This window comes from Zea mays, chromosome 4 (genome assembly GCF_902167145.1).
Source record: "Zea mays cultivar B73 chromosome 4, Zm-B73-REFERENCE-NAM-5.0, whole genome shotgun sequence".
Classification (NCBI taxonomy): Eukaryota; Viridiplantae; Streptophyta; class Magnoliopsida; order Poales; family Poaceae; genus Zea; species Zea mays.
In genome coordinates, this window is record NC_050099.1 from 175129570 (window position 1) to 175155291 (window position 25722).

At 45.0% G+C, this 25722-nt stretch overlaps 2 protein-coding genes and 1 long non-coding RNA gene across 5 annotated transcripts; 1 reads left to right on the forward strand and 2 right to left on the reverse strand.

The window, feature by feature from the left end:
• Nucleotides 1-15: 15 nt before the first annotated feature.
• On the reverse strand, nucleotides 16-10075 carry LOC103654100 (signal peptide peptidase-like 4). Of its 3 annotated transcripts, none has more exons than XM_035967415.1 (14): nucleotides 10059-10075; nucleotides 4805-4963; nucleotides 4603-4714; nucleotides 3537-3653; nucleotides 3229-3380; nucleotides 2961-3143; nucleotides 2548-2588; nucleotides 2253-2409; nucleotides 2122-2175; nucleotides 1952-2044; nucleotides 1700-1842; nucleotides 1509-1579; nucleotides 745-828; nucleotides 16-605 (listed from the first exon to the last, which is right to left on the reverse strand). In XM_035967415.1, exons 4-14 carry the CDS (start codon nucleotides 3640-3642, stop codon nucleotides 472-474), a joined length of 1218 nt encoding a protein of 405 aa, XP_035823308.1. In that variant the 5' UTR covers nucleotides 3643-3653; nucleotides 4603-4714; nucleotides 4805-4963; nucleotides 10059-10075; the 3' UTR covers nucleotides 16-471. The 3 variants fall into 3 exon arrangements, with proteins under 3 accessions (XP_035823308.1, XP_008679146.3, XP_020408287.1); XM_008680924.4 differs by lacking the exon at nucleotides 10059-10075 and adding an exon at nucleotides 9673-10035; XM_020552698.3 differs by lacking the exon at nucleotides 10059-10075 and adding an exon at nucleotides 9673-10003 and having other exon boundaries at nucleotides 4805-7267.
• A 1691-nt stretch (nucleotides 10076-11766) lies between these two features.
• On the forward strand, nucleotides 11767-13071 carry LOC103654101 (uncharacterized). Its single transcript, XR_565902.3, has 3 exons — nucleotides 11767-12037; nucleotides 12137-12290; nucleotides 12995-13071. It is a non-coding gene; the product is annotated as an uncharacterized lncRNA (long non-coding RNA).
• A 6115-nt stretch (nucleotides 13072-19186) lies between these two features.
• LOC100382053 (putative U-box domain protein kinase family) lies at nucleotides 19187-23340 on the reverse strand. The gene is made up of 7 exons (NM_001174818.1): nucleotides 22970-23340; nucleotides 22016-22137; nucleotides 21657-21778; nucleotides 21453-21557; nucleotides 21180-21378; nucleotides 20971-21111; nucleotides 19187-20856 (listed from the first exon to the last, which is right to left on the reverse strand). Exons 1-7 carry the CDS (start codon nucleotides 23268-23270, stop codon nucleotides 19366-19368), a joined length of 2481 nt encoding a protein of 826 aa, NP_001168289.1. The 5' UTR covers nucleotides 23271-23340; the 3' UTR covers nucleotides 19187-19365.
• Between the last annotated feature and the right edge of the window lie 2382 nt (nucleotides 23341-25722).

The following is a 25722-nucleotide window of genomic DNA, read 5'->3' on the forward strand; positions in this document are numbered from 1 at the left end:
GCACGGGCATTCGACTAGTATTACAATATTAAGGAACTAACTGGTCACGGATGGCCGATAATACACACACATATACACTGCGTCACATCGCTTCACCGACAAAACCAGCAGCGTCTTGCCACGTGTGCGCCTCATAAGACCAGGAACAGGTCCATGTCAAGAACAAGAATGAGGCGGCAGAGATCATTCAAAACCATACACCAGCCACATGATGCAGATGCAGTGCTGCTCCCACATCAAGCTCCTGCGCCTTTTTTATCCAGTGTCAGCCGCACATCTCAATAGTCATCACTCACTATACAAATACACCACCTACTGTACAACGAGGATCACGATCAGGGGATCTTGGCTTATCCCTATGTAAGGTTCATTACAAATCAGTAGACTCCTTCATTAACCCTGGAAACTTTTTTTGGTCATCAGCAACATTCTCCGGGGCCAGGCAACATCAGGTAAGGTCGTTAGCCTTGTCTACGACAGCGAGCTGACCGCAACAGGCGAATCCTTGGGGGATGGGTGCATGTGCGTGCACACTCTCTCGGGCTGTCCTTTTGTCCACAGGTTTCTGAGCTCGCCTCTCTTCATGCCCAGTGCTAAGAAGGTGCCTGCACAAATTTGGTATTTTGTTAAAACAAACAAAACAATAGAACAAAACAAAAAAACAGGAACCTATCCAGAAGACATGGCATGAAATACTCCTACATACATAGATAGATACTATCGTCAGGGGCAGGCATCACTTACCGATTGTGAAAGGCACGATGTAAAGGAGAGCCGGCTGGCCATGGCCATCCATAAGGTTCAAGGCAACGTATGTAATTAGGAGACCTGAGAAGGGCAACCACAAACAAGGCATGTCAAGAACACTATGGTGGTGAAACGGCATCAAGATACTGCGCAAGACTCTGGCAAAACGTGCATAACCACAAGTATGGGAAATGATCATTTTAATGAGTCTGCCACATATGGCCAAAGGTGTGCACATAATTTCATCCATAATACTTTTGATTCATGATGAGATATCAAGTTCACACGACCGAATTCTGAATCAAATCAAGGCGGGTTTGGTAATATGATGTAGGTATATGCATTCGACGCATCAACATAATATATTGCGATGATGCAAGACGGGACTTTTTTCTTCTGGCGTTCATTTATTGCACAGGGCACCATTGGGGTTAAATAGCACCAAACAGAAAATTCAGAAAGTAGAAGGTGCAGTAACCAGCAACCTGTGAGCAGCGGGGAATTGTGTGATCTTATGTGCAAGGCATAGATTGTTAAGATGCAGTCATATGCCAAAAAAGGGTAAATGAAGAAATGTACTACCAAGCATAACAGTTTTAGGTGCTTATATACACACACACACAAAAATGCATCACTCAGAAACACCTCTACCAGTACTGCTTGCATTCATCCATCTGACGTGTCTTTTCAATTCGAGATGAATGTCCTATCAGCCTATCACACAGGACTTAAAATCTGAAAGGGGAGTACTGACATATTACCGGAACCATATGCCACCATTGACCACAAAAAGTAGCCAGATTGCAAGGTCTTCTTGGCAGCCCAATCATACCTAGAGAGAGGGGGGGGGGGATAAAAGGCATTTCAAAACTAGTGATAGGTAAGTATTTATAGAAAATGTGAAGAAAGTTGATTACAGTTATCCAGCCTCTACTTCTGAAATTAACATCACCTTAATGCAAAAGCAACCAACAGCCCAGGAAGAAGGATATCACCAAAGCCTATGATGCTGTATCCACCCCATGGATCAAACATCCGAGGAATCTTTAACAGCATGGGTACACCATCCTCATCAGTCTTGTCACCACGTGCAACCTGCAAGCAGACCACATGCATAGCTAGATATCTAGCAAATCATAGAAGAAGAAACTAGATGACTAGCAGACAGCGAATTGCAAACATCATAGTACTCATTCATACATACCACAATCATCACACTTTCATGGAACAACATCTTGGAGATAAAAACCCAGAAGATGTCATATAAGAAGGCACAACCCAGGAGGGCTGAACCCACCTGACAGTTAACAGGCAATAACAGGTGTCAGTACCAATCGCTTAACTGAAGGAAAAGCATACAAGAAGAATAGTTACCTTAAGGTTAGGTATTCTAACAATTTGGATGACTGTAACGATCAAGGTAATACCCTAAAGGCCACCAAACAAGATATTAGTGATGACAGATTAATCTCAACAAAAGGCACTGAAAATAAAACTACACTCACAAGAATATCTTGCCCAATCCAAGCATAAGGCAACCGACGATAAACACCCCACAGAACAGCAAACAGAATGCAAAACGGACAAACTGCCAATGTAAGGTATGAAACAGCTCCAAAAAATGGCACTTTCACATACGATTCTGCAGCAGGTTTAAACCGCCTGAAAGATCCCATGACTTCTACTTAGTAACAGTAAGAAAAATACACATAGCTGTAAAATCTGATATAAAAGGGAGCTACAAAATGTCTAAAAATTCATCTTGAGTCAGAAAAAAACAAAAAAAAATACAGAGCATACCTTGACATTGACAGTAAGGCCACCAAGCATGTTTGCAGACCCTTCACAGAAGAGGAAAAAACATCACGGGAGCTCATGAAATGGAAGGCAATACATTATTATGAGTAACAATCAGCAGAAGCAATAATAATTCATATTGCTATCTCATCGAGACATTGATACACCCACACACCAGCACACTTGGTCATTCCAAAACTAACAAGAAGTTCTTTGGTCAATTTATGACTGCTCTTACATGTCAAAAAACAATGAATTACAGATAAAGATGGAAGTGTCTCAGTGTTCTCTCAAAAGTGAAAGTATATTATCAAAGCACATCGGGATTTGACCATTTGGGCGATTTGATTTTTTGGAAGCACAAAAGCACAGTTCAGACAGATGCAATACCAGAAAGAAAATGAAATGGTACACACCTCCACACCACCTATGCAAAAGATAACCACCAGAAGCTCCACAAACCAATGGGACATCAGCTTGTAGAGTGTTATCAAGAAGCATGATGCAATCACCACAAACAGTATTGCGGATACCATGTTGATATCTACCATACCACTAGAACCTCCAGGCTCAAAGTTTGGTGCTACTTCACGACCATCCTAACAAGTATTGAACCTGTCAGTCCCTTTTTTTCAAGTACGCAAAACTAGCAATAGAAATCAAACAAGATTTGGGGTTTAGAACCTTCAGAAGCTTCTCTTGTTCAATATCTGCTTCTCGGGCACTCCATGCTGACCAGTATGATGCACAAAGAATGGTACCAACTGCCATAAGCCACAGAAACACCTCTGCAGTATCAACCAGAGGACGATCTGGAGAGTACAGCTCCACTAAGACTGACAAAAAAAGGAAAACTTAGCCTGTTAGCTACCTTGCACTAAAATAAGTTTCCAATACTCAAGTTACCAAAAATATGAAAAGTTAAACAAACATAGGCACCCATGTATTCACAGAGATGACACAAAGCATGGAACTGAAGACAAACAATTTACCTTCACCACTAGAGAGAGACCTTTGTAAAGAAGAGCCTGCATCTTTTGGCAGAAGAACAGCATGTATGCCAATATCTAAATTTGTTTCATTGGTCTCACATACCATCTTGTATAACTCTGCAGGTGGATGCACGATATGCGTTCACAACCTATTTTAAACTCAGAAGACAGGTAAAAAACCACAGAAGTGCTCATCTATATACATTAACAAGCTATATGAATTTACATACATCATAAATAGCAAGAGTCCCTGACATGGATAGAACTAGCAAATCAAACAATATTGCAAGTTGGGTCTGCAAAGGCCCCAATGATTTAGGTTTAGTGCTGAGAGATGAGCCGATCAGAGGTAAAAGGACCAAAGAAATCTTTTAAAAAAAAGTTATCACAACTTACAAAATAAAGAATAGGTCTACACTGGTTCACTTAGAAAGATTTATTTCATGCCACCAAAGGCTTTAATTCCAAGCATTCGATAGGTGGTCGGTTTGGAAGGGTGTACAAGGAAACACTAAAGATGGAAATGTCTCAGTGTTCTCTCAAAAGTGAAAGCTTGTACACCCTTCCAAACCGACCACCTATCGAATGCTTGGAATGGGAGCAGGGTTGGTATGGGAGCAGGAATGGTGGTGGTGCTAAGGGAGAGGAGGATATGGCTTGCTTTGGTGGGCTGGGCCAGTCTCCTTTCTCCTACCCCATATTGCCTTGTTTCTTCCATGCACCTCTACTGTCATTTTTCTTCTTATAAACTGGCATGGTGTTGCCTCACCTCACAACCTCCTATGTGTTGTCAAAGGGGGAGGGGGCACCTTGCCTCGATGCCTTAAAAATGCCCGGGGCTGACAAGATTACAAGAGTAATACAAAAACACATTCTAGTTGTGTAAGAAGGTATCCCAATCACTAAGATGATCAGCACTACCAAATCACTAAGGTGATCCCAATCCCACCCCTAACCTCATCAGCTGCTTACATGGTACTCCAACACAGACCATAACCTACAAGTGGAGAGAATTGTTGGAAGAACTTTAGAAGAAGCCATGACGGATTTCATATATGATGCATACCGTGCTTATCATTGATAATTATAATCGCAGAAGCACCAGCAGATTCAGCCACCTTAGCTTTTGTAGTGAACTTACAGTTTCCCCTCTCCACTAACAAAATATCTCCAGCAACCTAACGAAGGAATACAAAATCACTAGGTAGCAATGATTAGAACAGTAAAAGAAAGACAGAAAGCTAAATTATCACTTCCAAAATGTCAACCTTCTCTCTTGGAGGGGTGCAGCAATCAGAAGGGTCTGCTAACAGCAAGTTTGTCCAGTTGGCATGCTTTTCCTTTGACTCTATCTTGGGGCCAAATCGAGCACCAACACCAACAAACTCATCTTTATCTTTTTTGTTGATCCAGGTCTGCACTTTTACCTGACAGCAGAACAGAGGCAACATGTGATTGTAGAGAATAAGATAAGTGTATAAGTGTGCTAAAGAATCCAAATATTCACCAGTATTTTTAGATACTCAAAGTCTCAAACTTTCAAAGTAACAATACCAACTGAACTTCAAGTATAGCGTGCATGACTTGTGGCTAGCTGATACTTAGTCATCAACAAAGTACCAACCACCTTAAGTCAGGAAAATATAATGAACCCTGAGAACCACATTAGCTAGGTAGACATAATGGCCCGCAGATGTGGAAATACTGAACCAGATGGAGCATTAAGACAAACATCTAGCCATGAAAACAAATTATATTGCTACAAGAAAAGTTGTCCTGCATACTGCATTACTCTGTACCACGGATACATCAGAAAGGTGATGTATCGCATATCCGATGTGGATATGCCACCGATACGGCTTGGATATGTGTCCAGTGAGTATCCAATTTTTGTTTAATTTAGAAAATATCGAGTATATGACCAGATACCTATCAGCCTCTGAAATATGACCCAGCCCAACAAGTGCTCCCTTATCTCCCAACACCTCGCATGGTTGCACGGTGCCTGCCTCCTGTGCACACATGAGCTGCCTCCCGCTCTAGAGATGTGTCACCACTCGCCGCCCACCGCCTGCCAGCGACGAGCCCCCACCCCTTCGTGCCGCCTGCCGCGCACACGCACACCGCACAAGAGGTGTGCCACCTCTCACTGGCCTCCATAGACGAGCCCCCTTCCCCTCCGTGCCATCAATCGACTTCTCCTCCTCCTCCAGACCATTGTGCCGGGAGCACCGCGCTGGGGAGCACCCACCAGTTCGCCATGGCTGCAGCAAGCTCCCACGATGCAGGTGTGACGTGCTGGGAAGAGGATGATTCAGCAGCAAAGCAAGCATATCTTCTTTCCATACATGATCCATCTACTTCTGCAGTTCTCGTTGCTTGATTTTGTGTATCCCCCACATCTCCTTCAACCTTCATGATTAGTGTTTTCCATGCTTGATTGCTTGCATCGAGTAGATGGCCTCTCCAAATATGAGTAGCGCTGGCACAAGTGCATCGAATAGATGGCCTCTCCAAATTTGACTTTCATAATTTAAATTTGCAGTACTATTTTTTTAAATAAGGACAGGCCTGGTGAATGGTGAAAGTTGTCTCACTTAGTCACCAGGTTGCGGGTTCATAGCAGCTTCGCTGTATTTGTGGGGAAGGCTTGCCCGGGTTCGAAGTAGCCTCTCCATATTTGCGAGAAGAATTGCCTCAGTTTATCCCTTCCCCAGACCCCACTAATGTGGGAGCCTCTAACACTGGATGTCTTTTATTTATTTAGAATAATAAAGTGTATCTGTTTATCATGTTTTCTAAAAAAACGCATCTGTATCCTTCTGATACAGATAGCAGTGCATTACATGAAGCAATCATAGCAGCTATGGGGCTAGAACAAAAAAAGAAAAGAAAAAGAAATGACAATGGATCAAAGAGGGTGTTTGGTTGCTAGCCACATTTCACCTTAGGCAAGTTTGATTAAGTTGGCAAGTGTTTGGTTGGCAATTAAGCCTAGGCAACTTTATATTAGGATCTATGTGTCACAGAGTAAGAAAGAGTGACAAGATCTGTTAGAATTGATCTCCATCAGTTGGCCCAACGGCTAACTGGGCCCTTGACCTCGCACCTTGATCGGGGGGTGTCCAGCCCAAGACGAGGTTGGTGGGCCCCTGTTGCGCAGTCTATAAATAGAGGGGTGGGGGTTGACGGCTCAGTACAAGGTTCACTTCCGTCTACGTTTCCTCGGCCGTCGCTGCCCTAGTGCAGACCTTCACCGACGAACGTGATAGCAATCGGATTGAAGGTATGATCTGTTTTTGGTATTGATCTAGTGGTTAGGGTTCTTGGGGAGATCCAAAAAATCTATCAAGATCCCCTTAGTCATGACAATAGGCACACTGTTTTTTGGCTTGCCAAACTTGCCTTAAGTCTTTGAGGAGTGTGCAGATCTAAGTTTGTCCTAAGTGAAACAATCCAAAGTTTGACCAAGTCTATACATAACGGTAGCAACATATGCAACATCAAGGAGGTAAAATATGAAATGTAGTTTCACAATGCACCCAGTGATACTAATTTGATATCGTAAGTACATTATATCTCTACTATACTTAAAGCACCAGTTTCAACGGTCGTATTGCGTCATATTTTTACAAATAACCCCTTACATATATCTTAAATTAACCCGCTGCATCCCTTCATGCACACAACCTCCACGTCCGGCCCGTTAGTCAGTCGTTCGAACCCAAGCCCTGATGGAAGAAGGGCAAGAGACACTGAGTGAAGTCATTTAACCAGTAGAACATTATGGTTAATTGTTTTTAATATTGAATATAAATTGTATATATGTATATACGAGTTTTGTAAAATAAAAAATATAATCGTGCCGGGCTGGATCAGCACTACGGGCTGAGGCTACGGCTCAAGCACGACAGGACGATCGTGTCGGGCTAGCCCAGGCACTATTAAATAGGTTGTGCTATAGAACAGCACGCAAGATACGGCTCATTTGACCATCTATACCTCCGCACGATAATGATGGTCCTCGCCTCAGTTGTCGTCACCTCGTTCGTCATCCTGCTTCTTTTCTCTCTCCCCTCATGCCTCCGCCTCCACCCCACCCATTCTCGGCAGAGGGCGTGGAAGCAGGCGCCTCCTCCCCGTATTCGTCCTACGCCAGCCTCGACACCGACCCACACAGTGGCTATTGCACGTCCACGAGGGTGTTTCACAGCATGCACGCACCATCGTTTTCGCCGTCGTCGGACGTCTCGTTCGTCTTCCCGGCCTTCGCCCTTTTCTTCCTCCCCAACCTGTTGCCCCTGCCCACGATCACAACCGCGAGCCGACCGACGCTCGTCGACGCGGGTACGGGCGAGTCGGTCTTGCTCCTGGCTTTTCTTCGTGCGTGCCGCCGAGGAGGACACGATGACGCCTACCACGCTTAGGTTATCTTGGCAAAATCTGAGATATTGGACAACCAAGGCCCGTAGCGCGGCAGCAATCGGCATATGCTATGGAGTTGGTGGTGGTGTTGTGTCGCCTTGGCGGGTCCAGGGCTGGAAGGCACTCGCATTCTCTCGCCCTTTTTGGACTGACGCCTGGTGCTGGTGCCTCTCGGTTTGTAGCTGCTCTGGCTGGGCTTCTTTCTTCACTTGTGTGCTCTCTCCCTGTATATATCTAGCGGTATACTACCTATGTTGCCTCCAGATGTCAATGTCTTCGTTGTGTCCTTCTCCGGCAACAAACAGGTATGACTGCCTCTTCCCTTCCCTTCCTGCTCTACGAAACCTTGGAAGTAGGGGAGGCGAGGGATGGGGGTCCCTGATTTGCTGCCTATGGTACCCATTCGATGGCTCTGCATCGCCTGTCTACATGGCTTTTTCTTTACCACGATGTCGACTCAGTTAGTCAAATAAAAAAATATTATGCGGAGAGCAGAGAAAATCAATAAAAAAATCTTGAGATTTTTTTGTGGATAATTTATGTGGGTATTGTTGTGAGCCGTCGCAACGCACGGGCAACCGACTAGTTATATTCTATAATCATGTACAGACTTTGAATAGTTTGACTCAGAACAAACTTAGGTCCCTTATATGTCAGGACAGAGGGAGTAATATCTTGGACATAACACTAAATTTAGGACATGAGCCAGTAGCAAAAAGACTATAATAGATAACCTTCAACGAGAGAATCCCAGCAGCTTAGATGAGTTGAATGAGCTTACACTAAAGCTGGGCTTTATCTAAAATAGGAAAGTGGAATAAGCCAACAACACCGGGTTCCGCCAACGCATGACCTATAATTCCCAAGTGGCAGTATTCTTTTTTTTTCATTCAATCAATTGCCAGCATTCTCAAACTTGAAAGTCGTAAGTGCCATCATGATCATCGTATCTAATGAGGCGCATAAAGGCAACGGGCATACTCCGTGTAATTAACAGCATATCTAATGAAGCTCTAGAGACTCCATAGCCGACGATGCTGTACGCGAGACCGTACGGGCGACCTAATCGTCCCTCTTCCCGTCCAAGCAAATGACGTGGCTGAACACCCAACCCAATCCACACCCAAAAAAATAAAGCGACGGTACGGCCATCCGAGGCGAGATTGCAAACTCCACGAGTCCACGACGAATTCAATCCCTAGTTTAGCCCCAAAAACACCCAATCCGAAACTCACGGGCCCAAACCCTCGCCAGCATCGCACCAGCTAGACTAAAATCAACTGCGTCGCTTGCGAGGTGACAGACAGGAGGCACCCCATACTAGAGATGGCCAAACGGGCCGGCCCGGCCCGGCCCGGCCCGGGCCCGGTGAAGCCCGGCCAAAACCGGGCCGGGCCTGCTGAGCCAGCGGGCTTAAGTTTCTGTCCAAGCCCGGCCCGCAGCGGGCCTAAACGGGCCGGGCCGGCCCGTTTAGCACGAAATAACGGGCCGAAAAGCGGGCTAAACGGGCCGGTAAGCACGTTTTAGTGTAAAAAAAACGGGTTTAACGGGCTTAGAGGTAAACAGGCCGTGCCGGGCTAGCCCGCCGTGCCTAGTTTCCTGTCCAAGCCCGCCCGCTTATTCTACCGTGCCGTGCTCGGACCGGGCCCAAAAAGCGGGCTTCGTGCCGGGCTCACGGGCCTCGTGCTTTTTGGCCATCTATACCCCATACCAGCACGAAGTCGTTGGAGCAGCCGGGGATCTTGGGCGCCTCGTCGTCCTGGTGCACGATGTCCCCTCCGGCCGCCACGGCCGCCAGCGCCGCCAGCGCGAGCAGAACCGCCGCGAGCTCCAGCGCCCTGCGGGCCATGACCACCAGCGCCCAGCGGAGACAGCGAGGCGGGCACGATGCGACGGATTTCGACGCTGATCTGCGTGTGCGCTGGAGTAGGAGGAGTATCGCCCTTGTTTTGACAGAAAATAGAAGGCTGCCTCCCTCGCTTTTCCCTCCGCTTTCGTTGTGGGCGTCCGTTTTCTCGGGGCGGAACCAAGCAATGGTCTTATCGGCGGCTGCTCTACGGACTACGGTCATCCGTTGGGTACGGCAGGAGGGCCCACCGTCAGACGCTTCTTCTTCGTCGCCTTCCCGTCACCGTCAACTGCGTAGGGCGATCCGATACGGCACTAGGCAGTCACACGAAGCAACAGTGGTCAGTGGTCGTGATATGAACTCATGTCTGGAGTTTTGACTGTTGTTTTTCTTGTATGAGAAATGACGAAGAACTAACGGACTGTTTGGATCTTATGAACTAAAAAAATGACTTAAGTTTAGTCACTATATAAGCTATCCAAACTAAAAGAGCTAAAAGTGATTAGAACGGTAAAAATATGTCCTATGAGTCATTTTTAATGTTTGAGTTTTTAGCTCTTAAAATAACTATGGCCTCTATCTCTACTACTCCTTAAGTTACTACTGTAGGCGTCCACATACAGTGTTCTGTCTGCTCGCTCTACGGCAACCGCCCCCACCTTTGTCTCCCGCCATTTGCGCCAAGAATCGCAGCCATCTCCGCGCCCCTCTCTACAATCCGCCGCCATCCATGGCAGCGCTGTCCGCGCCCACAAATCACACACAGATTCATGGCAGCCGTGCCCCGCTCTCCTCTCTGTAGTCGCCCGCCATCCATGGCAGCGTCTGTCCGCGCCCACAAATCGCGCGTAGGTTCATGGCAGCCGCGCCCCGCTCCCAAATTTCCTCCGCGCCAGGGATCCACCGCGAATCGCCCATGGTAGCCGCGCTCCATCCGCCCCCTTCCATCCATGGCAGTCGCTCCATCCGCGCCCTCTTTCTTCCCATCCTCCCCCTCAAAGATCTCGTCCACCTGGTCCCCCTGTAATACTCTCTGGGAGCAGGGCCACCAATGCAGACGTCCCTCGTCGCGGCGCAGCTGTGGCCTACGCTCGACGTGCCCGACCTGCTCCGCCACGCTGACCTGGTTATCCGAGGTCAGCCGCATCGAGGAGGTCGAGGAGCCCATCAAGCCAGTGCTCACCTTCGCCTCGCCGTCCGAGAGAAGGTTAGAGGGGGGAAAAGGAGCAGGCCAAATTCATCGGTGGCGGTGTCTGAACCCACCTCATGCCGTCCCTCACAAGTCACGAGCTTTCTCTACTGCGGCTACATGTCCCTCGCCTAGATCGAGTGGCCAGCAGACGAGAAAATGGTGGCGTCGAGTTGGTGGCGCGTGAGGGGTGCTACCACTTCCGGATCCGAATCTCACCATCCCCTCCGCTTTCTTGCCTCCAGGTCTGGGTGCCGTCGGGAGGAGAGAATAGCCTCCAGGACGTCGCCACTGGTGTTCAAGAGGGTGGCCGATATCCAAGCCATCGTTGAGTCCGGCCGCTTCAAGGCAAGCTCCTTCCACTTCCCAACAATTAAGATATTACCTGCTTTAATCACAATCGCTCTGCCCCTCCCGATGCTTTGCTGGCCTTCGCGGGTCACTGTCCACAGTAGTAGTTGCAAATGCTTAGGATTCGCCTTACGACTAGCCGCAGAACGCGCGATTCCGATCACCAGATCGCAAATTGTGTTGATAAATCGCCTTATCGCTGTGGAAATTAGAACCTATCCTTGCCATCTGATGTTGCCACACTCAGCTGAATATGTCTCATTTTCACTGATTCTCTGTGTAGATAAAATTCCAAACCAAGCTAGATGCATAGACTGCATAAACACTATAAACTGTGTAAATTGTGTAAACTGTGTCCAAATCTGATAAAATGTATAAATTAGCTTGTATAAACTGTCCAAGTTAGCTATGTGCGAATCTAATAAACTGTCCAAATTAGCTATATATAAACTGATAAACTGTCCAAATTAGCTCTATCCAAATCTGCTAAACTGTATATTTTGTATAATCTGAATAAAAAAGTGAGATTTTGGTGGTTTGAAATAACTTTTTGTTTTGTATAGTCTGAACCCAGCAAATTCTATGCATCTAGCTTGTTTTGGCAAAATATCTACACAGAGAAGTTCTCAAGAGTGAAGCCCATGCAGCTGGTGACCTGGGTGCTGTTGTCCACAGAGCTTACTTCAGGTATAATAGCTTCTTTTTTAGCATGTCTACCTTCTGACCACTTTCATTGGTAATTTGGAGCAAATGATGTGAACAGAAATTATAATTGTGTTGTTTCAGAATGGATGAAATGATGCGAGGTCAAAGAGGATGGCGGGAGCTTCAAGCACTTGGAGATAAGATAAATCAGTTTAGTGGCATAATAGAAGGCTTAATTTGGTCTCCTAAAGCAAGTGATTCAAATGATAAACATGATGATTGGGCTTTTGAGGAGGTACTCATGGAACTGGCATGGATCCATAATTCTATATTCATTTTCCTACGATATCGAGAGCATGCCATCTGCCTTTTGTATTAATTTGGCAGTCATTGGATTTCTTTCTGAAAGTGTTGCATTACTGGATTATCATTAATAAAGTTTGTTTCTATTTATATTTTGCTAAAATCATTCATGGCAGAAACTTGTGTAAGAGCAGACTTATGGTTCTTGAGTAGATGTGCAACACTGATGGTTTAGGACCTAAGAAGGGCATGCATAAGAAGAATTGTTTTCTAACATTTAGGGCCTGTTTGGTTTGATGACTAACGTGCCACACTTTGCCTAACTTTTGTGCCTAAGGTTAGTTCTTCAATTTGAACGACTAACCTTAGGCAAAGTGTGGCACATTTAGCCACAAACCAAACAGCCCCTTAAAACTGATTCTTGTGCTTCCTAACAATGTCAGCTCTTGATTCTTGAAAAGGATATCTGTGCATAAGAAGGAAGTTTATTCATGTAACACCTAAATTTTATGGTTGTGTTGCATAACAATGTTAGCTCTTAAAGAGTGGGTTCCAATTTGCTGAACTAGAGTGCCTTGTTATGCTGGAAAGTAATTTTTGGCATTTCTCTTCTCTTTATTGCAAGTTCTTTTGTTGGAAATGGACATTCCAAGCACCCAACCACCCAGGTAGTCTTATAGAAATTTATTTTATCAGGGACCACACTCTGATTTTACTAGGCCAAATTGTGGGAGTACAACCTGTGTAGCTTTGATCAGAAATAAGCAACTCATTGTGGCAAATGCTGGTGACTCCCGCTGTGTCATCTCAAGGAATGGTCAGGTCAGTTGTTGTTACTCCTTTTTTTGAGGAAACAGGAGGGGCTACCGCCCGACTAGCAGTTGCACTAAAAACAACACAGTACAAAGGTTGTGTTATATTTTGAAATAAAGTTCATGTGTGATCCTCTCATTTTTTCACTTCTTTCACAAAACACAGGCTATACTCCCACAGTTTGGTAGCGCGTGCGTCCCTGACCCCCCGAGCTCACGCAGTTCGGAGGTCCGCGCCTACCCCCACCCCTCGGAGATTTCTCCCTCCCTGAGGAGCTAGAGGCGACGGTGGCGTGGCTGCGTCGGGAGAATGAGGTCGCAGAGGATTTGAGTGGATTCAAGAGGAATAGATGGAGGTGGAGTCCTGATCTGGACCTCGCCGTGGTTTGTGCATGGGATAAATCACATTTGGTTGGGATAGAACGAGGGAATGCAAGTTGGGATTGCTTGGCTGGTCATACAAGGTAATGTGCTCTCAGTTCAGAACTTCAAATATTGTTGGCTACACAAATTTCATCACATATGAATTATTGGGCTAATGTCTGCCTGATTGAAATTGATATAAATTAGGTGCTGCAGATGCATGGTTTGAGATCAGGGTTGTATAGACAAACAGTAAAGATATCAAGCAAAGGGTGATCAAATGGATATTTACGGTATGAATTTCAACCAATATGTTGTGTTTATCACCACTTTCCCTGCCTGAATAAAAAATACAAAATAATACCTTAAGGTTTTGCAGGTTTGATCTGTTCCGGGTTTCATGTAGGAATCAATGAACTAGCTGAGGTCTCCTTCCCTCAAGATGACAAACAAACAGAAAAAAAACTACCCTCAAGGTGACCTAAACACAAAGGGATCTACATAATACCCTACAAGACTAGACCAGGTTAGACACTGATTGTGATTACTAATATGTGTGTTTGCCCCGCTGACCGTAATTGACTGCTCACATTGATGGTTGTGCTCATTGGTTCAAAACATATTAGAGGAACAAGTATGGATGGTGGATTGAAGTGGTTTGGTTGACTCATGGATGCTACAAGGTTGAAAGCATAGAACAGTATATGGTGTAAAAGAAAATTAATGAAGACACCAACATGCTTTTATCAAGCTCAAGAGAACATAATAAACCACACCAAAGATAGAAACATGTTGTCTATTTTAATCAGTTTTTTAACCACACCAAAGATAGAAAAAATGGTTCTATGCGTCTATGCTGGTGCAGCACGCCTCACATCTTGGTGAGCCTACTGTCACACTGAGATCATGTTCTATTTGCAAAATCCAATTTCAACCTAGCCAAGCGTGTCACTTTCCTTTAAGATTTGTTCATTAATCATTTGATCATTTGAGCTTTGAAGGCTTAGATATTCACAATGGTAGGCTGGTAGACGGCTAGATTGAACTGACAATAACAAAAGGTATGTCTCTAACTCATAGCTATGACCTATCCGTTTGTGCCGTGATGATTAAAGATTTATAAAATAATGATTAATATTGTGTTTGTTGTTGCAACAAGCCAATTCCTATTTTTAATGGATATTTAAACTACTTCCACACATGCTTGTAGTCCATTCAATTAGTCCCCATTTTGGCTTCTCTGATGTTGCAGATTTTCTGACATTGCTTCCTTCATATAATTGCATCACTCGTTTGATAAAGTTTTGTGTGTATCACCTGCTAATGAACTATATATTTAAGGTTTCATGTTTCAATAGCTATTATACTTCATTGTCTGTTACATATCAGAATGTATAGTGAACTGGTGTCAAACACTATTTCTGAAGGAGAGCTTTTTGCTTCAAAGACATCATTTATAAAACTTCTGAGGTATGAATAATCATTTTATGATGGTTCCTGTTCTAGGTGATTAGTCACACTAGGGAAAACAGTTTGTTCCTCCAGTGATGGTTCCTGTTCTAGGTGATTAGTCAGGTGCATTATATGTTTCTCTGGTTTGATGACAATTGAGATGCTTGATTACTCCTCAACTCTGGAGAATTTCAAGGTAACATGTAACTCTTGGTTAATGCCCCGAACTACCTCGCTATCTTTGTCCAAAGCTGTGGGAATCTATCCAAGGTAAGAATCATGAAATGGTTATCAGATTTGGTTGGTTCTTGAGCTGATTTTGTAAGTGCACCCACGAATTGCTTTATTCAGATGTGTTTTGTGGCTTATTTATGTGTAAATCCCTTGAAGGTAGAGGGTTGAGGTAGGATTATGGGAATCTATATTTAATCTCTACTATATATAATTCACTTTACGATTCATTTTTGATGAGTTATTTTATCTTGCTTGTGATTCTGAAATAAAGACCAATGTTGCATAATGTTCCCCAATATCATCAGGAAGTATTAACTTGAATGGTAAACTCATTGTCGAAGTTAGAAGACCCGGTGGTGAGACTGTCATGTCTAACATACTTCACTTAGTTGAAGAAGCCTGGCTGACAAGGTATAGTATGTGAACGGATTCCTACACTTATGAAAGTTAGAGGTATGATATTCAAAGCATTACATCTTTGTCATGTTACTATCTCAACAATCTTTGTGTGATTGGAATAGTACATTTATCATGGCCAACAAGAATCATGGGTTCTGTAGAGTTTTTTTTACTTCTGTACTTATTTTTTTACAGACCAAGTGAACATTGGTGATTGGTTACTGCATCTAATTGTTTTTACCCTTTGGTATGGCTAATATTTAAAATGGCTTATTTTAGTTGGAGCACTTCTTCTTGTCTTCATACACTTATTTTATGGGCATCACCGATGAATCATGTTAGTGCATTCCATTATATGTTAATTTCCTATTAATGGAAATATTGGTTTTGTTATTATTTTGGTACTACTTCCATATATTGGTGCTTGTGGAATTTATTTGATCTTGTACTGTATTATGGGCATCACCGATGGATCATGGTTGCTTTGGTGGTGTTTCTAGATGAGTTTAGTAACAGTCTTAGAGATCCTTGTTTTGCCACATCATTATTGTGGCCTTAATTAGTAATAATTTAACTCTTGATCCAATGTCAATTTTATTGTTAACACAGGTTGCAGGGAACTTTATTGTTCCTCTACTTGTTCGCTACAATGTACGTACATATTTAATGCAAACTAAACACATTAAAATGATAATAAACTACATTCTTATAGTAAATCTCGATAAAGCTTTAGAGACAGATATTTTGAAATCTAGCTATGCAATTGTGCAAGCTACCTATTTTTATCTAAGTTATTTTGTTGGACCATGAGGATACATTCTTATAACTATGAAGCATTTGCATTTGCTTCTGTTGTCCCATGATTTCTCTATGCCATCCCTGAAAGTAATTTGCATCAACCAACTTGAGAGGAATTCTATTGCTCGGCAAGGGCCTCTGCTTCATCTACCTGCTGCCCCATATCACACTCAATATAGGGTATGGTGTTTGTGCAAGTGCTATTTACTAGCATGGCTTGAGCTGTTGCGGTGCTTGCTTGTTGCTTCTTTGTTGTGGGTCATACACGTGAAGTTACTGTCTATTGCTTGCCTGTTCATGAATTGATACCTTCAATAGGTTCTGAACTGCAAGATTTGCCTACTGCAACATGTTTATCTTTACTTCCGAGGAAGTGGGAAAGAAGCGGAGATGACGAGGGAAGCAACGCGCTGCGAGGGCAGCATTTTGATGGACCATATATACATATATAAGCATGACAGTGTATTGTTTATAGTTTGAAGAGTTTGTAGATCAACAAACATGTAGAGTAGCGTTGGTGTACTGTAAATATTAAAAAAATCTTACCAGTGTTTTGAGGCCTAATAATAATGGTGTTCTCACTCAAGAAAATATTCTTACATGTCAAGGGATTCTATTCATACTCACCGCAAAGAGCTTTGGTTTTCTCCCTAATACCGGCAAATAATAAGTTCTTTTCAATAAAAAACGTACGTGCAAATAATGTGTCTCCCTACTACTATAAAGTAGGTTCACCTAAGGCTTTGTTCGTTTACACCAATCCCGCTCTGGATTAGCATGGATTGGAATTAAATCCATGTCTCAATCCATGCCCCAAAATAATCCATGACTACTTAATTTTTTTTATTCGGTTAAACCCATCATGGAATATAACCCAAAGGTTTGGGAATTTTTTAAACTATGGAAGACATGGATTCTATCCATAGCCCATTAGGTATGGAACAAATCCATGAGATATTGCACAAGTTTACATTAGAATCCATGGATCAAGAGAATAACTAGCTTTGAAAGTCACATGGATTTGTTGATGGATTTAATCCCACCATGGGATTGGGTGTGAGATATGGATTCACTCAATCCATACCCGGATTAAAACCATGGTGGGATTATATCCCATGTAACCGAACAAGGCCTAAATGTGGATTTAAATCATGGTTGTTGGTTCCAAACTTAAATTAACAATAATCTAGCCAATAAAACACATAAAAATATGTTTTATATTCTATACTCAAACACGCACGGGTATCTAACTATCATACATAGAAGTCAGCATGGTACGATGATTGCAATATAGTGGTGAAATAACTAAATTAAAATAACTAAATTTATGTAGGCTAGGATCATAAATGAATTGCAAAACCTTTTCTCGTAACAATATAACACTTGTTTGTACATAAGTTATTGTGGTATTATATATTTCTGTTATAATGTACGGACACTTACCTATGGATTATGAAACATTTTCTCATAACAGTATAACCCACATTTGGTTTATAAGTTACCGTGATATTATACGTCCCCGTTGCAACGCACGGACACTCACCTAGTTTTCTTTTATTTGACGTTGTATAATACAAATTTACGTCAAATAAAAAATTTAAAGGGAGTGCACATTAGTCACTTTGCTTTAGCTCATGAGATCCAAATATATCCTAGGTATTACCTTTTGTATAAACGGAACCATTACCATGGTATAAATGGGAAAATAAACTATTTATCTATACTATACTTAAAGCATCAGTTTCAACGGTTGTCCCACGCCATTTTTTTACAAATAACCCCTCACAGCTATTTCAAATTAACCTGATGCACGCTACAGATGGCCAAACAGCAGCCCGGCACGGGCCAGACGCCCGCGGGCCACAACTCTGGCCCAGACACGTCACGTCGACCTGCTGACTATGTCAGGCCAGCCCATCGGCCCATTTGATTAAATCAGCGTAAATTGTTAAAAACGATGGAGGAGGTGGGATTCAAACCCATGCCCTGATGGAAGAAGGGCGGGAAACACTGTGTGAAACTATCTAACCAGTAAAACATCGTACTCAGATGTTTTTAATATTAAATATAAATTGTATATATGTATATACATTTTTTGTAAAATAAAAATATATAATCGTGTCGGGCCGGGCCAGCACTATAGACCGAGGTTACAGCCCAAGCATGCCACGACGTTCTTCTCTTGCAAGCATTAGGTCGTTTTTAAAACCACATTGGCGCAATGGACTCAATGGTGTTTAAGGTTGCTGAATTGGATGGAGCAACAATGATTTATCACACTAACAGTAAAATAAAAGGTTATTTATTGGTTTTAAACGTTAGTAATTGCTACGAAGTAGCATAATTTATATGGAGTGCATCCAGTTTTTTGATGTCTGACTTTAGCAATCACTCCATATTTTGATATATCTTTTTTATAAGTTTGAGTTCATGTGACTTATTTTAGAAACTTGAGCTCACAAACTTTCTCTTATCTGGTCTCTGTATGGTGGAATTATGTCATTTTATAATATATGTTCGTTCAGTCAGTCGTTATGAAATCTCTTCTAATCGCTCACTTCATTGGCTGTGTTGTACTAAGACATATTGGATGAAGTAAATAATAACATCAGTTAGCCAAATCAAAAAAATATTATACAGAGAGCGGATACAATCAGTAAAAAAATATTGAAATTTTTTTAGTGGATGGTTTACATGGGTATTGTTATAAGCCGTCGCAACGCACGGGCAACCGACTAGTTATTATTTAAGGATGGGCGGCAGATTTTTTGCCATGTCAATGACACATGATTAAGAACATTTGTTAAGGATGGCAAATTTGCCCGTATATGAAAGGCGAAAAAAATTCATTTCTCCCATGCATCCGCGACTGTACAGTGTACGTTGTCAAGACCATCGATGCTACACACTCAGGCAATCAGATAACATTTACCAAAAACAAAACGAAAGAAAAAGACTAACTAGCTCTCCCGCGTTTATATACAATACAAGTTAAAAGTTAACACCGGATCAGTGCAGCCGATGATGAGCACGGAGCTGGCGGTGGCGCCACTCGTGGATGGCGGAGCGGAGCGCATGGTTGGGGACCAGTTGCTGTGTCGGGAGCTTCAGATTTGTCATCGGCGACGTGTCGTGGCCGCTGCGCAGCCACTCCCGGATGGCCTCCGCCTCGTACGTGAACCCGTCGCCGGAGATCTGCGGGTCCCTCATCACCTCCTTGAGTATCGGGCAGAGGAAGTAGGATGGGGCGCCGTCGGACTCGGACAGCGACGATGGCGACCTGCTCGGCGCTGCGCTCACCGCGGCCTCCAGCACGCCGCGGGCCTCCTCCAGCAACAGCGCGGCGGGGAGCCGCGGCCTCTGCTCCGCCTCCACGTCCACGCCGCAGCATCTCAGCCCGAGCAGGGCCACCTCCCTGGCGCGCTCCGTCGGCCACCCTCCCGCCACCTCCTGCCACGACGCCCTGCCGTCCACGGCCTCCCGCGCTGCCTTCCTCGCCAGGAACGCCGGTCTCCCGGTCACCAGCCGGAGGAGGACCACGCCTAGCGCGTACACGTCGCGGTGCGGGTTCAGCTCCCCCGTCGCAGCGAGGTACCGCGGGTCCGCGTACGCCCGATCCGCGGCGCCGGGGCGGGGCTGCTCTCGCTCCTCCACGAGCCCGCGCGCGCCGAGGCCGGCCAGTTTGCATGACCACCCGTGCGGCGCGTTGTCCGCCAGCACCAGGATGTTCGCCGGCCTCACGTCGCCGTGCACCGTCGGCCGCGGCAGCGTGGAGTGCAGGAACGCCAGCGCGGAGCACGCCCCGTAGGCGACGCCGCACCGCGCGTGCCACGGCAGCGGCGGCGGCGCCGACCCGCTCCCGCCTCCCGGGTCCAGGCGCTCCTCCAGGCTCCCGCCCGGCACCAGCTCGTACACGACGGCGCGCGCCGCCGGGCACGCGCCCACGAGCGTCACCAGGTTCGGGTGTCTCGCCCGGCCGATGCGTTCCACCGCTCGGGCGAACCGGGCCTCGTGCACGGCCACGTCAGGGTTCACCACCTTCACGGCGACGGCCATGCCGCGCAGCTCCCCTCCGTACACTTTGCCCCGGCTGCCGTCGCCTCCGCCGTCGATCCTGACAGACTCGTCGAAATGCTTGGTGGCCTCGTCCAGCTCCGAGTAACCCAGCTGCAAGAAGCTCACTCTCTGCTCGCCGCCGCCGTCCTCTGTGGACTCGGACGCGGACTCCGTCGCAGTCGACCAGGGATCTCCTTGCCGGAGTGTGTGGAGGAGGTTGTACGATTCCGACAGTCTGGCTTCGAGGTCGTTCATCGTGCGCTCCGAGCTCGTGATCTGAAGCTCCAGCTCGGCGCTCCGGTCGTCGACCTTCCGTATCTTCTCCAGGATGTCGTCGAGCTCTCGCCTGTCCTGCTCAATGGCCGCGCGCTCTCTCGCCACCATCTCCTCCACCTCCTTCCGGTGCCTCGCCTCTCTCTGGTTCGATCTCTCTGCTTCGTCGGCCTGCATCCATCATATACGTACACACATAAACAAACACGGTCGCCAGCTACATACAATATGGTCGTCAGCATGAATTTTGACAGGAAGGAAGTGGTGAAGTTTCGTCACGACGACCATCCTGGACGCTTCAGCGAGCTCGCGCTCGGCCATCTGACGCCGGCGAGTCTCTTCGTACGCCTCGTGCTTGAGGCTCTCGGCTTCCATGAGCGCACGCTTCAGCTTATCGTACAAGGCGTCGTCCATCTCACCAGCATCCTGGCAAACGCAGAATGATGAACTGTTCGCCATCCGAAAAAAGACATGAGACCAGGAATTGCACGTACCGACGTGGGCGTCTCCGGCCGGTCCTCTTCAATCTCTTGTAGCAACTGCACAGCTGCACCATCGAGGGTTCCAACAGCTTGATCCTCTATGCTGCGGTCCCTTGCAGCAGGGGTCGAGTAGCCGGAAGTGCTTGACCTGGAGCTTGTACTAGCTGTGGACGACTCAGCTCTACTATGCGCTTGTCCCTCGCTCGCCTCCCTGTGCCAGTTGCAGATGCAGATGCAGAGATGTACACTGGAAACAGGAAATGGTTCGTCTATTCTAAATTATACCTGGTGCAGATGAGATTTCCCCTGCAAAGGAACCAGATCTTGCAAGAGGGGTTCGCCTTCCACTGCACCGTCAGCGCCTTCTTAGACCTTGGTGTCCGCATCTTCCTAGCGTCATGCACCACGTTGCGTCAAGACATACAGAACATTGATCGATCAAGCAGGAGAAAAATGATGAAGTCTGAAGGATCGATGGTTACCATATACCTGCTGTACGCCCGATCAGACGCAGCGCCCATGACGAGCTCGGTGACCCCATGGTCGTCAACCAACTGCACGAGACCCCTGCCGATGTCGTCGCTCGCGATGACGATCTTGCTCGCGTTCACCTATGAAAACTTCTGAAATTCGTCAGGAATTCAGATGTCATTGGTAGTAGCAGGCTGAAGAAGCCGGCTAAAGGGCTATGGCTATCATCATCATCATCATCTGAACACGACGGAACCTATAGGCTGCTGCAAAGACCCATATCGACATTGACAGGCTGGGCATTGGTGTAGTAGACAAGAGTACAAGACGACCAACCAAAAAAACAAGAAGATCTGGAAAGGGAGCAGGTTTTCAACCTTTTGACTTTGGCAGAGTTCCACGAGGTCGTCTAGGACTTTGCCGATCCTCTCTTCCTCCAGCTGCCTGTACGCAGCCACCTCCTCCTCTGCAAGCTGGCTCACTGGGACCCACGCCCCCACTGCAATAATCCATGGGCCCAAATGCTTATGTATATATATTTTTTCTTTAGCACAACACAAGAATAAGCGTAGACTGTAGTTCCTGGTCTTGCAAAACAGGCAGTAACGTGAAGATCGGAGTTCAGATGGTTAGCTGGAAGAGATGAATTTACTAGGGAACAAATGCATGATTGTTGGTTGACCATGTGCAAGAAATGAAATCGATCTGATGCCCCTCTGAAACTCGAGAAGCCAAGATGGCAAACGGTGGGTGCCCATCAGCATATATGCAGATGATTAGCTACCATAGCTGAATATGGTTACTAGTAAGCAAAGTAGATTAGAGCGGTTGTGGAAAGTTACAATACTGCCTTGCGTTTGCTTAGTAAGATCTTTTTGAGAGATAGATTGGAGAAAAAAACGTGTCCGAGACCTTGATTTCATCAATACAAATTAGATTGTTTTTGTATTAAAAAAATCATAATCAGCCATCAGCAGCATAGAAGTCTTCAGTTTCCAGGAAGGGGGCAGGAATTTGAGCGCTCGTTATGCTAGAAATTTGAGAACCCCGTTCCAATTCTGTCTTTCCTTCTCTCTTTATAGAAGGGGAAAAAAGGAAAGATGTGAAGCGGCATGCAATGCAATGCAGGAGAAAGAAAGAAACAAATAATAAAGGATAAGACCCGGAGTCAGTATCTAGCTGCTACCATACGACAAGCAGAGAGGGAGGGAGCGGGGTAGCTGGAGAAAAAAAAATGCAGGCAGGCAGAGGCAGTGAATGGAATGCAAGTTTATACAGACAGAAAGCAAGAAAGCAAACAGAAACAGAGGAAGGGCAGCGGGGTCACGCACTGATGTTGATCCGGGAGGTGGGTCGGCGCAGGTGCGCGAGCACGAGGCACCTGCTGCTGCTCCGGCGGGGGGCGAGGGCGGCGAGCACCCAGCGCAGGTTGTCCTTCCACTCCTGGCTGCCGCTGCCGGTCCCAATCCCCACGGCGCAGTACACCGCCTGCGCGTGCTCCTCCTCCGTCTCCTGGCTCTGAATCTGGTGGTGTCCTCCTCCTTCCAGCTGCGGCTGCCTTCGCTCATCGCCGTCGGGGGCAGCACCCGCGGCCCGCACTGTTAGCGGTAGCGGTGCCGCCGTCTCCTCCATAGGCAGTGGCGAAGCTTCAGCTTCAGCAGAGAAAGGTGTATGCGCACGCAATGACGCCAGCGAGGCGGCCGCCCCAGCTCTGCTCCCAGCCCCAGCGCGTACCATGCGCATGCGGTCGGAGTTTGGAACTCGGCCTGAGCAGTGAGCCCTGAGGCCTCAACCAACCAACGATAAAGGTTAAGGAGAGACGGCGGGAGTGGGGGCCCACACGACCCGAACCGCCGGGGCGCTGACTCGCGGGGCCGGATATTCCTGGTACCTTTTTGCCTCTACTATTAAACAGCTGACTGCTCAACTCGTTCAGTCATTCTCACCCGTGTGCAATTTTTTTCTCTTTCTCTTTTCTTTGCTCGAAAAGAAACTCTTGCCAAACATTTTAAATCTATATAACATGTGGAGCCTAAAAAATCGTACTTTAGTTTAGCTAAACACTTGCTAACTTGATAAATTTATCTAAGATGAAATACGGTAAAGTATATATGGCTAGCAATCAAACACTTCAAATTTTCTTAGCCATACCTTTTGTGAATTGCTACACATACCTAAGCTTAGCCGTGCCAAATTATAGTAGCACCACAGCTAATCGTAGTCGCATGACTTATGATCTGTTTGGAAGTAAAATATTTTATAGTTTTCGAGCAATATTATGGTTTATAGAAATATCATGCATAACGTGTTTGATTGCCTTTTTAAAAAACTATGTTTTCGAAATTATGCTATGCTAAAATACTATTATATTGTTGGAGTATTGGACACTAGTCTAAATTAAAGCTTTTATGGTACAATTAGCTTTTGGTTACACCGAAAGCACTCTCCTATCTTCTTATAAGCTTGTCAACTCTTAAATGTTTTGTCAAACATATTAGAACAAAGTTAATATTTTTATAAAACTTTATAAATATTTTTTCTTGCTCTTCATACATGTTACTAAGACTAGATGCAATGTACATAATTTCAATACCTAGTGACACCAGAGTTATCCAATTACGCTCCTATGTTAATAATTTTGTTCAACAAAATATAGGTGTTTGACATTGTTCTGATCCACCGTAGAACATCTTTGCTCCAAAACTATTAGGAACAACAAAGAAGGTACTCGAAAAAATTATACTATAACTCTAAAAACTCTATAAAGTTTGCAATTCTATAATTAGGGTGTTTGGCTCACTCTAACCATCTCACTATTAGAGTTTTTGCTACGTTGTCGTGCTATACACCATCTAAAGCTATATCCAGTAGATCTCTTATTTCATCCCCTATCACAATTCTTATTTTAAACCTCACTCTGCAAACAGTGTCAAATAGTGTCATCTACATTTGTGTGTCCCCTATTTTACAATATTCGCTAGAGACAATCTAAATGTGTTATCTGTGCTATCTCTGCCTTGTGTCCCTGTGACCCTGCATTCTAGAGTTAGGGTGAATATATATTTTTTTTCATACTTGGACAGAGACTATTAAAATTCTTCCCTTATTCTATCTTAGCTATTTTTTAGATGTAACAAATAAAGACTTATACCGCTTGATTGGTTACTCACATCATCTCGTCCTGAGCCATGCGTTGACTTTATACGAGTATTTGTTTGGTTACCTGTATGTGGGAGATCTGGACTGTATGAGTGGATGCAAAACAAACTATTTTAAAACTATTTGGCTGCATCCACTTATATGGCATAAACTAGCGTACCGGTCTGGCCAGGCTCACGCCCACTTGGCTTGACACACCCAACCATCCAATCATGCAGATATATAGCTAAATGAATCATTGCCCTCGACACGAACAAGATGGCTCCAGGTTTAGGTTGTCCGCGGTGAGCAACGCTATCGCATACGATACCATATATAGAGTGGAATATGCAGTAGAAAGTTATTGTAGCCGTGTACTCGATCAACAACTGGAAACTAAGGGAGACCACCACCAAGGTTATTTTTAGAGTGTGTACCCTACTGTAGGGGTGGATAACGAGCCAGCTCGGCTCGGCTCGTCCGAGTTCGAGCGGGCTCGTTAGGCTAACGAGCCACGGAGTCAGCTCGGCTCGGCTCGTTTACGAGCTCGAGCTAGCTCGTTTAGCTCGCGAGCCAGAGCAGAAAAAAAATATTATGTACATAATAATTATTTTAAGTTTATTTTAAACTAATTTAACAATAGAAAATAGTAATTATACTCATAGTTTCACAAACCACGTCAATGTAACACCAAATTAGCACATTCATCACTCTTTAATTCACAATTCACATACATGTTCAACAGTTTAACCCATAATTATATTTGCATAGACCAAATTAACACATATACATAGTTCATTAATCATTAGTTTAATTCATAGGCCATAGACACCTCACATATATATAACATGTTCATCAATTATTCTGTAAATGATATGCATATAGTTTCGTTTTGCTGGAATATGGTAGCTCGTTTAGCTCGCGAGCTGGCTCGTTAACGAACCGA

Bases quoted from the DNA above. Each gene is read 5' to 3' on its own strand.
- LOC100382053 (NM_001174818.1), bottom strand. From the start codon at position 23,270: ATGGAGGAGACGGCGGCACCGCTACCGCTAACAGTGCGGGCCGCGGGT. The intron at 21,779-22,015 runs GTTGAAAACCTG...AAGTTTTCATAG, and splicing joins AACTCTGCCAAAGTCAAAAG to GTGAACGCGAGCAAGATCGT. The intron at 21,379-21,452 runs GTATAATTTAGA...CAACTGGCACAG, and splicing joins GGAAATCTCATCTGCACCAG to GGAGGCGAGCGAGGGACAAG.
- LOC103654100 (XM_008680924.4), bottom strand. From the start codon at position 10,032: ATGACCGTAGTCCGTAGAGCAGCCGCCGATAAGACCATTGCTTGGTTC. The intron at 3,654-4,602 runs GTATGCATCATA...ATCCACCTGCAG, and splicing joins AATTATCAATGATAAGCACG to AGTTATACAAGATGGTATGT. The intron at 2,589-2,960 runs GTGTGTACCATT...TCTTCTGTGAAG, and splicing joins TTTGCATAGGTGGTGTGGAG to GGTCTGCAAACATGCTTGGT.